This window comes from Loxodonta africana, chromosome 4, assembly GCF_030014295.1.
Source record: "Loxodonta africana isolate mLoxAfr1 chromosome 4, mLoxAfr1.hap2, whole genome shotgun sequence".
Classification (NCBI taxonomy): domain Eukaryota; kingdom Metazoa; phylum Chordata; class Mammalia; order Proboscidea; family Elephantidae; genus Loxodonta; species Loxodonta africana.
Genome location: NC_087345.1, coordinates 9,222,154 through 9,234,633, shown reverse-complemented (window position 1 = coordinate 9,234,633; position 12,480 = coordinate 9,222,154). Strand labels below are relative to the sequence as shown.

General features: G+C 47.0%; 1 protein-coding gene across 1 annotated transcript in view; it reads right to left on the bottom strand.

Annotated features, from left to right (window-relative positions):
* The window catches only part of EFCAB6 (EF-hand calcium binding domain 6), a 338,133-nt gene that overhangs the window by 25,218 nt on the left and 300,435 nt on the right, over nucleotides 1-12,480 (bottom strand). The window contains exon 25 of the mRNA XM_003419798.3: nucleotides 8,345-8,566. Within this exon, the coding sequence (XP_003419846.2) occupies nucleotides 8,345-8,566 (222 nt within the window). The remainder of the gene's footprint in view (nucleotides 1-8,344; nucleotides 8,567-12,480) is intronic.

Here is a 12,480-nt window from a genome sequence, read left to right as displayed (position 1 = left end):
AACCTGAGACTGGTTTATTCTATAGAGTTAGTGTTCATTTAGTGTTAGCACTATTTTTTTTTTTCATATTTACCAGTTTCTCTGCTTCTTACATCTTAGACCTTTCTTCTGAAATCATTTTCTTTCTTTATGAAATATATCCTTTAGTCATGGTCTATTTTTGGTAAATTTCCTCTGTTTTTTCCCCTGAAAAATGTCTTTATTTTGCTACATTTTAAAGGTAATTTTTCTGGGTAAAGAATCATAAATCTACAATAATTTTCTCTCAATGCTTTAAAAATATTCCACTGTCTTTGAGCTTCCATTGCTGTTGCTTTTGAGGTCATGTCTTGTCTTGTTGTTCTGTAAAACACACCTACTGACTAAGAAACTCCACATACGGCCCAGCAGTCCAGGTGTTAACAAGCTCTCCAGGTCATTCCGATGCGCTTAAGTTTGAGAGTCACTGTTCTAGTCTGCCTTCAAATTCATCAGTCCTCTCTTCAGCTGCATCTAACCTGGTGTTTATCCTCCTGATAACACGTCCAAAGAATATGAAATGAAGTCTCACCACCCTCACTTCTAAGGAGCATTTTGCTGGTATTTCTTCAAAGATAGACTTGTTCATTCTTTCAGAAGTCCATGGGATATTCAATATTCTTCACCAACACCACAACTCAAAGGTGACAAATTTTCTTTAGTCTTCCTTACTCACTCTCCGGCTTTTGCATGCACATGAAGCGACTGAAAACACCATGGCTAGGGTCAGGCCTACCTTGGCCCTTAAGGTGACATCTTTGCTTTTTAACACTTTGAAGAGATCTCTCGCAGCCAATTTGCCCAATGCAATGCGTCTTTTGATTTCTCGATTGCTGCTTCCATGGGTGTTGATCGTGGATCCAAGTAAAATGAAATCCTTGACAATGTCAACCTTTTCTCTGTTTATCATGATGTTGCTTATGGATCCAGTTGTGAGGATTTTTGTTTTCTTTATGTTGAGGTGTAATCCATACTGAAGGCTGTGGTCTTTGATCTTCACCAGTAAGTGCTTCAAGTCCTCTTCACTTTCAGCAAGCAAGGTTGTGTCATCTGCATAATGCAAGTTGTTAATGAGTTTTCCTCCAATTCTGATGCTGCGTTGTTTTTCCACATAGTTCATCTTCTCGGATTATTTGCTCAGCATACAGATTGAACAGGTATGGTGAAGGGATACAACCCTGATGTACACACACCTTTCCTGACTTTAAACCACACAGTATCCCCTTGCTCTGTTCGAACAAACTGCCTCTTGATCCATGTACAGGTTCCTCATGAGCACAATTAAGTGTTCTGGAATTCCCATTCTTTGAAATGTTATCCGTAATTCATTGCGATCCACACAGTTCAATGCCTTTGTATAGTGAATAAAACACAGGTGAACATCTTCCTGGTATTCTCTGCTTTCAGCCAGGATCCATCTGACATCAGCAATGATATCCCTGTGAGAGGGTACCTGGAAGAGCCTATGTGCCCCCATTTCATACTGGAGGACACAGAATCTCAGAAAGGGCAAGTAACTTGTCCAAGGTCACACAGCTGGACAAGGCAGAAGCAGAGTTGAAACCCAAGTTTGCCCATCTGAAGGATCCTTTAGTTTTGTTCTCTGCAAGCATTCTTCTCACTCCCTACGGGTGTCAGTTTTAGGAATATAGGCATACCTTGTTTTATTGCACTTCACTTTATTGCACTTTGCAGATACTGTGTTTTTTATAAATTGAAGGTTGTGGCAGCCCTGTGTTGAGCAAGTCTACGGGCGCCATTTTTCCAACAGCATGTGCTCACTTCATTCTTTGTGTGTCACATTTTGGTAATTCTCCTAATATTTCAAATTTTTTCATTATTACTATATCTGTTATGGTGATCTGTGATCAGTGATGTTAGTATTGTAATTGTGTTGGGGCACCATGAACTGCACCCACATAAGACGGCGAACTTAATCAATAAATGTTGTGTGTTCTGACTGCTCCACTGGCCGGCCATTCCCCTGTCTCTCTCCCTCTCCTTGGGCCTCCTGTTCCCCAAGGCATGACAATATTGAAATTAGGTCAATTAATAACCCTACACGGCCTCTAAGTGTTCAAGCGAAAGGAAGAGTAGTACGTCTCTCACTTTAAATCAAAAGCTAGAAATGATTAAGCTCATGTCAAAAGCCGAGACTGGCCGAAAGCTAGGCCTCTTGTGCCAAACAGTTAGCCAAGTTGTGAACGCAAAGGAAAACTCCTGAAGGAAATGAAAAGTGCTCCTCCAGTGAACACACTCATGATAAGAAAGAGAAACAGCTTTATTGCTGATATGGAGAAAGCTTCAGTGGTCTGGATAGAAGATCAAACCAGCAACAACATTCCCTTAAGCCAAAGCCTAATCCAGAGCAAGGCCCTGGCTCTCTTCAATTCTGTGAGGGCTGGGAGAGGTGAGGAAGCTGAAGAAAAGTTTGAAGCTAGCGGAGGTGGGTTTCAGGTTTAGGGAAAGATGCCGTCTCCGTGACATAAAAGCGCAAGGTGAAGCAGTAACTGCTGATGTGGGAGCTGCAGTAAGTTACCCAGGAGATCTGGCAAAGATAACTGATGACGGTGGCTACACTACACAACAGATTTTCACTGCAGATGAACAGTCTCATACTGAAAGAAGATGCCATGTAGGAGTTTCTAGCTAGAGAAGAGAAGTCAGTGCCTGGCTTCAAAACTTCAAAGGACAGGCTGGCTCTCTTGTTAGGGGCTAATGCAGCTGGTGACTTTAAGTTGAAGCCAGTGCTCACTTACCATTCTGAAAATCCCAGGGCCTTTAAGAATTATGCTAAATCCACTCTACCTGTGCTCTATAAATGGAACAACAAAGCCTGGATAACAGCGCATCTGTTTACAATTTGGTTTATTGAACATTTTAAGCCCACTGTTGAGACCTACTGCTCAGAAAGAAAGATTCCTTTCAAAATATTACTGCTCATTGGCCAAGCACCTGGTCACCCAAGAGCGCTGATGGAGATGTACAAGGAGATTAATGTTGTGTTCATGTCTGCTAACACCACATCCATTCTGTAGCCCATGGAAAGTAGTTTCGACTTTCAAGTCTTATGATTTAACAAATCCATTTTGTAAGGCTATAGCTGCCATGGATAGTGATTCCTCTGATGGATCTGGGCAAAGTTGAAAACCTTCTGGAGAGGATTCACCGTTCTAGATGCCATTAAGAACATTTGTGATTCATGGGAGGAGGTCAAAACATCAACATTAAAAGGAGTTTGGCAGAAGTTAATTCCAGCCCTCATGGATGACTTTGAGGGATTCATGACTTCAGTGGAGAAAGTGACTGTAGATGTGGTGGAAAGAGCCAGAGAACCAGAATGAGCAGCGGAGCCTGAAGGTGTGGCTGAATTGCTGTGATCTCATGAGAAAACTTGAAGGGATGAGGAGTTGCTTCATATGGCTGAGCAAGGAAAGTGGTTTCTTGAGAGGGAATCTACTCCTGGTGAAGATGCTGTGAACATTGTGGAAATGACAACAAAGGATTTAGGATATTACAGAAACTTAGTTGATAAAGCACCGGCAGAATTTGAAAGGACTGACTCCAATTTTGAAAGTTCTGCTGTGGGTCAAATGCTATCAAACAGCATCGCAAGCTACCGAGAAATCTTTCGTGAAAGGAAGAGTCAATCAATGCGGCAAACTTCACTGTGGTCTTATTTTAAGAAATTGCCACAGCCACCCCAGCCTTCAGCAACCACTGCCCTGACTGGTCAGCAGCCATCAACACTGAGGCAAGACCTCCATCAGCAAAAAGATGATGACTCGCTGAAGGCTCACATGATGTTTAGCACTTTTTAGCAATAAAGTATTTTTAAGTTAAGGTATGTACGTTGTTTTTTTAGACATAATGCTATTGCACACTTACTAGGCTACAGTACTGTGTAAACATAACTTTTATATGCACTGGGAAACCAACAAATTCATGTGACTCGCTTTATTGAGACATTCGCTTTATTGCGACGGTCTGGAACTGAACACGCAGCATCTCTGAGGTATGCCTGTAAATATAAGGTGTTCAGAAGTGTTTACAGGTTCTTTCCCAATACAGCTGCATGTTCCAAGTCTTCATGTGATCGTGGTGGACTAATGGCACTATGGACTCTGGGTCTCCATCATCCTAAGTAATAACCACATAGACCAAGTTCTGACAGCCTTTTGTAACACACTTTATGCACAGCTGTGAAGACCCACCTGCTCTGAGAGTTGCTTTCCTTTTCTGAAAGGTTAATTGCACTAAAAGGTTTCAAAATATGTGGCACCTCCTTAGTTACAGAGTATGGACTTACAAGCTGGCCTCTTAGCTTGTTGGATCATTTCGGGATGAGAGATAAGTTTTTATCACGTAGATAGTCACTTCATGACATCTATAGTGATGCTATTTCATATAGCTCTAACCACCCCTTCTCTCAGTTTGTGGTACTGCGGTGGCTTGCATGTTGGTGTGATGCTGGAAGCTATGCCACCGTTATTTCAAATACAGCAGGGTCACCCATGGTGGACAGCTTTCAGTGGAGCTTCCAGACTAAGGCAGACCAAGAAGAAAGACCTAGCTATCTGCTTCTGAAAATTAGTTAGTGAAAACCCTACAGATCACAACAGAATGCTGTCTGATAATACTGCTGGAAGATGAGCCCTCTAAGTTGAAAGGCACTCAAAAGACACAGTGGCTGCAACAGTGGACTTGAGCGTATCAGCGACTGTCAATACAACACAGGACCAGGCAACGTTTGGTTCTGTTGTACATAAAATCACCGTGAGCTGGAACTGATCTGATGACCAACTAACAACAATTGTCCCAGCACCTTCAGTGACTCTTTCGAATAACGGCATGATGGGTTGAGACGTGTTAGGAGTGCAAAGTATTTCTGTGTCGTACTTTAACAGACACTGTGCCATTCAACCAAGAAGGTCGTCGGCAAAGTATCTCATGCAAGGAGAAAGCATATGGCTCCCTGGTGCTCTTGCTGTCTGTGTAGTGGCCCATCCTCCAGAAGCGACCTTCCCAAATATAGCACCATTTCCGCTCAGCACCCCCAACTACTGCCAGGGTGTTCTCATGCCAGAGTCTGATGCTCTCCACGAAGTGCAGGCTGCACGGGAGACGCAGCGCTTATTTTTAGAACACAGCATTTAAAAATAAGTGCTGTATTTGGGCACAGGGTAGGGGTGTGGATGTGCTGGGGTGGTGGACCATTAAAATCCAATTCTCTGTTATGAATGCCAGACATGTCAGCATGTCATTAATCTATACCTATAATTAGAGCAAGACTTTACTCTTCTAGATTAAATGAGAAACCCTTATTAGTAAAATCTTTATTGGTAAAACCTTTGTTAGTTGGCCCGGTAGAATAATAATGCAACCGTATTGATTTTAAAGGCTTACATTCATTCCTACTGGTGGAGAGAAGTATCTGCAGGGAGCGAGCCCGCTCACCTTGCTGCATGGGGCAGAGTCATCTGGAAATAGCACTTCATTTCGCTTGGAAAAAGTCTGCACCAAAATGCCAGTATTTCAAATCCCACAGGGTTACCCCTGGTGGACAGGTTTTAGTGGAGCTTCCAGACTAAGGCAGGCTAGGAAGAAGGGCCTGGGGATTTACTTCCGAAAACTGTTGCTGTTAGGTGCCATCAAGTCGATTCTGACTCATAGTGACACCAGGTGACAGAGGAGAGCCACCCATAGTGTTCCCAAGGCTGTAATCTTTATAGGCGCTGATCGCCACATCTTTCTACCACAGAGCCACTGTGTGGGTTCGAACTGCCAACCTTTTGGGTAGCAGCTGAGTGCTTAACCATTGCGCCACCAGGAATCCTTTTTAACCAGTGAAAACCCATGAATCACAACAGAGAAATTCAGATTGAAAAATGAGGTCTAAATACTCATGAAAGCCACTCTGCCCCTAGCTCCCCCTCCTGGTCCTGCTTAGGCCAAGCCAGGGAGCCTCCTGCAGACCCTCAGAGAAACGTCACTTGGGAAATCTCCCCTCCAGAGGTGGTCGCTGCAGAATTCAGGGTAAAGACTCGAAGTATTCACAGGAAGGGGGGATTATCACCCCGTTTCCTCTACCCCTCCTCAGGCCTCTAAACTCAGTGCCCTAAAGTATGAACTCACTAAAGACGTTAATGATATAAACAGCAAGTTTAACATCCCTAAAACATCACATGTCAGTCAGGATTTCATCTTACTTGGATGCACAAACAATGCCCACGGAAGCAGCAGTCAAGATATCAAACGATACAACCTTGGGCAAATCTGCTACATAGCTCAGGAGGCTAACTAGTGCCCATAGCTCGGGAGGCTAACCAGTGCTCATAGCTCAGGAGACTAACCAGTGCTCATAGCTCAGAAGACTAACCAGTGTGCATAGCTCAGGAGGCTAACCAGTGCGCATAGCTCAGGAGGTTAACCAGTGTGCATAGCTCAGGAGGTTAACCAGTGTGCATAGCTCAGGAGGCTAACCAGTGCTCATAGCTCAGGAGGCTAACCAGTTTGCATAGCTCAGGAGACTAACCAGTGCTCATAGCTCAGGAGGCTAACCAGTGTGCATAGCTCAGGAGGCTAACCAGTGCTCATAGCTAAGGAGGTTAACCAGTGTGCATAGCTCAGGAGGCTAACCAGTGCGCATAGCTAAGGAGGTTAACCAGTGCTCATAGCTCAGGAGGTTAACCAGTGTGCACAGCTCAGGAGGTTAACCAGTGCTCATAGCTCAGGAGGCTAACCAGTGTGCATAGCTCAGGAGGCTAACCAGTGCGCATAGCTCAGGAGGTTAACCAGTGCTCATAGCTCAGGAGGTTAACCAGTGTGCATAGCTCAGGAGGCTAACCAGTGCTCATAGCTCAGGAGGCTAACCAGTTTGCATAGCTCAGGAGACTAACCAGTGCTCATAGCTCAGGAGGCTAACCAGTGTGCATAGCTCAGGAGGCTAACCAGTGCTCATAGCTAAGGAGGTTAACCAGTGTGCATAGCTCAGGAGGCTAACCAGTGCGCATAGCTAAGGAGGTTAACCAGTGCTCATAGCTCAGGAGGCTAACCAGTGTGCACAGCTCAGGAGGTTAACCAGTGCTCATAGCTCAGGAGGCTAACCAGTGTGCATAGCTCAGGAGGCTAACCAGTGCGCATAGCTCAGGAGGTTAACCAGTGTGCATAGCTCAGGAGGTTAACCAGTGTGCATAGCTCAGGAGGTTAACCAGTGCTCATAGCTCAGGAGGCTAACCAGTGCGCATAGCTCAGGAGACTAACCAGTGCGCATAGCTCAGGAGGCTAACCAGTGTGCATAGCTCAGGAGGCTAACCAGTGTTCATAGCTCAGGAGGTTAACCAGTGTGCATAGCTCAGGAGGTTAACCAGTGTGCATAGCTCAGGAGGCTAACCAGTGCTCATAGCTCAGGAGGCTAACCAGTGTGCATAGCTCAGGAGGCTAACCAGTGCTCATAGTTCAGGAGGCTAACCAGTGCTCATAGCTCAGGAGGTTAACCAGTGTGCATAGCTCAGGAGGCTAACCAGTGTGCATAGCTCAGGAGGCTAACCAGTGCGCATAGCTCAGGAGGTTAACCAGTGTGCATAGCTCAGGAGGTTAACCAGTGTGCATAGCTCAGGAGGTTAACCAGTGCTCATAGCTCAGGAGGCTAACCAGTGTGCATAGCTCAGGAGACTAACCAGTGCTCATAGCTCAGGAGGCTAACCAGTGTGCATAGCTCACTCAGGAGGCTAACCAGTGCTCATAGCTCAGGAGGTTAACCAGTGCGCATAGCTCAGGAGGCTAACCAGTGCGCATAGCTCAGGAGGTTAACCAGTGTTCATAGCTCAGGAGGTTAACCAGTGTGCATAGCTCAGGAGGTTAACCAGTGCTCATAGCTCAGGAGGCTAACCAGTGTGCATAGCTCAGGAGGCTAACCAGTGCGCATAGCTCAGGAGGTTAACCAGTGTGCATAGCTCAGGAGGTTAACCAGTGTGCATAGCTCAGGAGGTTAACCAGTGTGCATAGCTCAGGAGGTTAACCAGTGTGCATAGCTCAGGAGACTAACCAGTGCTCATAGCTCAGGAGGCTAACCAGTGTGCATAGCTCAGGAGGCTAACCAGTGCTCATAGCTCAGGAGGCTAACCAGTGTGCATAGCTCAGGAGACTAACCAGTGCTCATAGCTCAGGAGGCTCCCCAGTGTGCATAGCTCAGGAGGTTAACCAGTGCACATAGCTCAGGAGGTTAACCAGTGCTCATAGCTCAGGAGGCTGACCAGTGTGCATAGCTCAGGAGGCTACCCAGTGCTCATACATAGCTCAGGAGGCTACCCAGTACACGTCTTACTTGTTCATCCGTCAGAATCTGCACATGGCGATTACAAATGGCCCTGAACTCATCCCTGGACACAGTGTTGGTTTTCATGGTGTCGAAGTTCTCAAACTCCTGGGCGATGGCGTTGTAGTGGGCAGTCACTGCTTTGTGGAGATGGTCCAGGATGTCCCTCTTGCCTATGTCCTTGGGTGGTGGTAGCGCTTTGGGCATCTTCTCTGCCCACTCAGCAGCAGTCTGGACAAAACAGAATGGGGAATTGGTCCAATTAATAAATAATAAGCCCTGGAGCATAAGAGAAAATGGAAACCAAACACTCAGAGAAGAACTAGTCTACAGGACTAATAGTCTACATGAACCACGGCCTCATCTACCCTGAGACCAGAAGAACTAGATGCTGTCTGGCTACCACTACCAACCATTCTGACCAGGGCCACAATAGGTAGATCCTGAGAGAACAGGGCAAAAATGTGGAACGAAACCTCAAATTCTTAAAAAGAAAACAAAACAAAAAACAGACTCACTGGACTGGTTCAGGCTAGAGGAGGCCCCGAGACTATTGCTCTGAGATACTCTTTAAAGCTTGAACTGAAACTAGCTCCTGAGCCTCCTTTTAGCTAAATAACTGATTGGCTCATAAAACAAAAAATATCACCCATAAGTGCTTTGCTTCTTTAAAAAATCATGAGACCAAACAGTCAACAATTACTTTAAAACAAAGATGAGAATGCGAGGGGCAGGGAAACTAGATTAATGGAAACAGAACAACCAGAACGGAAATGAGAACGTTCGTGCACTGTGAAGAATGTAATCAATGCCGCTGAAAAATCTGTGTCGAAGTTGTTGAATGGAAACCTAGACTATGTGAGCCTTCACCAAAAACACAATGGAAAATTATAACAATAATAAGTCACACTTGGCTCTGGGCCTGTTGCCCATTGCCAGGCCCAGGGGCGCCAGCTTAGAGGGGAAAACGAGCAAGGAGACAAAAGCAACAGGCACACAGATTTAAGACAGTGTCTACCTGTGGACTCGGACCTCCCTGAAGGCTGAAGCCTGGGTGCACCTGCCATGGAGAAATAGCACAAGCAGGTCCATCCCACGGGCCAGGACAGTGTCCAGGCAAGGCGGGCTCTTTAATGCTGAGCCGCACTTAGAGGCACCTGTGATTCCCATCCACTCCCTCGCTCAGGCTGTCTGTGGTCTGTCTAAAAACGCACAGAGAGCACCCACTCCATGTGGAAGGGTGTTGTTATGTATTGAATTGTATCCTCCCCAAAATGTGTGTCAACTTGGCTAGGCTGACTCCCAGTGTTGTGTGGTTGTCTACCATTTTGTCACCTGATGTGATTATCCTATGTGCCCTAAGTCTTTAATCTCTATGATGTTAATGAGGCAGGATTAGAGGCAGTTATGTTAATGAGGCAGGACTCAATCTACAGGACTAGGTTTTACCTTGAGTCAGTCTCTTTTGAGATACAAAAGAAAGAAATGAGCAGAGTGGGACCTCATGTCACCAAGAATGGAGAACCAGGGTCAGAGAATGTCCTTTGGACCTGGAGTCCCTGTGCTAAGAAACTCCTAGACCAGGGGAAGATTGATTGGTGACAAGGATCTTGGATTTATGGGATTTGCTCCCATAAAGGTAACAGCCTAGGAAACCTATGGAGCAGTTCTACTCTGTCACACGGGGTCACTATGTGCCGGAATTGACTTGATGGCACCCAACAACAACCACGGTCATTATGCTAAGCTGCAGTCCCACTGTTAGTAAAGAGCAGTCTTCAATCTGAAAGTCCTTGAGACCCACAGGGAGTCCGTAACTAGTGGGGTTGGAAGCCATGCTGGAAGCCACCTCCCCACTGGGACGGACTTGAACATGTTCCCTGGTCAGCGCTCCATATCACTCCTCGGGCAGTGGAGCCTGGTGTTGGGAGATGGATCTTCATAACACCCAGCCTGGGGTGCTGGGGGCCCCAGAGGAGGGCATGGACCCCAGCTTGGGCTCAGGGGCAGCTTCCTGGGGGGAGGAGGAATTGGCCACGCCTTTAAGCTTACTTACTGGCAAGAGGACTGTGGAAAGGTGGGCTAGGAGGGGCCAGAAGGGGCCCTTCAGGGATGGAAGCAGACGGAAGAAGCCCAACAACCCTCTCAGCAGGACTACGGACACCAAGTGGTTAGAGCAGGCTTAACTCAGAGTAGCTGAGGCTCCTGCCTCCACCGCTCACCGACTATTCTAACATCTCAGAGCCTCAGTTCTTCATCTACTAAATGGGCAGATTAACACCCTTCCCATCAGCTCACGGTAAAGAATAAATAGAATGACAGACTGCGTGAAGTGTGGGGTGCAGTCCGCGGCACACGAGCAGCTATCAGCAAATGGAAACAGTCCTATCTTCATCATCACTGTCATCGTGAATGGTGGGAGTGCTGCAAATGCCAGGGCCTGGGGCTGGGAGGGGTCGCCCAGAGTCTGGAACTGCGCCTCTTCCCCTTGCTTGCTGTTCCCATTATCTCGTCTGTTGGTGCTGAGTGATGGGGGTCTCTGTGCTTATGCTGGGGCCACTCAGGAGGGGGTGCCGGGGAGACTGGGCTCCATGCTGAAGTCAAGCTGGGAGGCTGGGGCCCAAGGGATGAAGCATGTGGGGGCAGCTGAGGGCAGAAGGGCAGCTGGGTCCTAGTGCTCCTGCAAGTGGCGGGGGTCAGGGGAGCAAGTGGGGCCAGGAGGCAGCCCTGGCAAGCATCTGCTCACTGTGATCAGAGTAAGGCCCCCAGAACCAGGTCTGTGGTTGTTGTAGCAACAGGTCAACTCCTGGAATATGAGGGAGGAGTGGGAAATGGGTGGGAGGGGAAGAGCGGGCTCCAAAAACACCCACAGTGACAATGTATGAAGCGTGTCCCTGTGCCTGGGTATACTCTGAGATATCCTGGGCTTCCCCATATCAACATCCATCGTGACTGCTAGCTGTGATAGGAACGTTACCAGATTATCACATCTAGTAATCCCCCTCAGTGAGTATTAAAACTTGGTCATGTTTTATTTTAAGCAAGTCCACAGCTGTGTGTGTGTGTGTGTGTGTGTGTGTGCGTGTGGTGGCGGTGCAACGGCTAAGCACTGGGCTGCTAACCCAAAGCTCAAAAGGTTAGCAGTTCAAACCCACCAGCTGCTCTGCAGGGGAAAAGACCTGGTGATCTGCTCCTGTAAAGATTTCAGCCTAGGAAACCCTATTGGGCACTTCTACTCTGTCCTGTAGGGTCGACTCGATGGCATACAGCAACAGCAGCAACTCTCTCTGTCTCCTCTATGTATAACCAAAACCAAACCCGTTGCCGTTGATTCGATTCGAACTCATAGCGGCCCTACAGGACAGAGTAGAACTGTCCCACAGGGTTTCCAAGGAGCGGCTGGTGAATTTCAACTGCCAACCTTTTGGTTAGCAAACAAGCTCTTAACCACTGTGCCACGAGGGCTCCTCTCTCTCTCACTACTATCCTTTAGGACAGAAAGGTCTGTATAATGTTACTTTATGAAATCATATCAAAACACAGGATGTTGCTCCCCAGCACCCTCAAAAACCTGAATATACAACTTAGCGCCAAACTTTACCCCACCACATCCTGCAGCACTCAGAGGTTACCGGAAGCTTTTCACATCCACTTGGAGCCATTTGCAGAGCGAATCAATGCCTTTCCTTTTTCATTTCAGAAAATGAAAGTGGTTCTACTGATGCATTTTTGGGATTCAAACAGCTGATGACGCACTTTCCAAAGCTAAGCACACGGCGTTTCCCTAACATTCCCGGGGCGCCAGCATTCCCAGCTCACAGGAGCCTCTTCCCAGCGTGAGCCTATCCCTGAGCCCATTGTGACGCTCCCCGAACCTCTGGGGCCTGAGGACGACAGAGTCCATGTGCACCAGCTGGAAGGAACACGGCGGATGGAGCCCAGCATGGGGAATGCTAGGTCCGAGCCTAGACTCTGTCTCCAATGGCTATGTGACCTGCATGGCCACTGAGCCTCTTCTGCCTCAGTTTCTTCATCTACCCAGTAGGAACAAAGGGTCCCATGAGATGACTACGTGCGTGCTCTTCGAAAGTGTTAAAACACAAAACAAATGACAATTATTATTTATTCTGACAACAGATACGGAA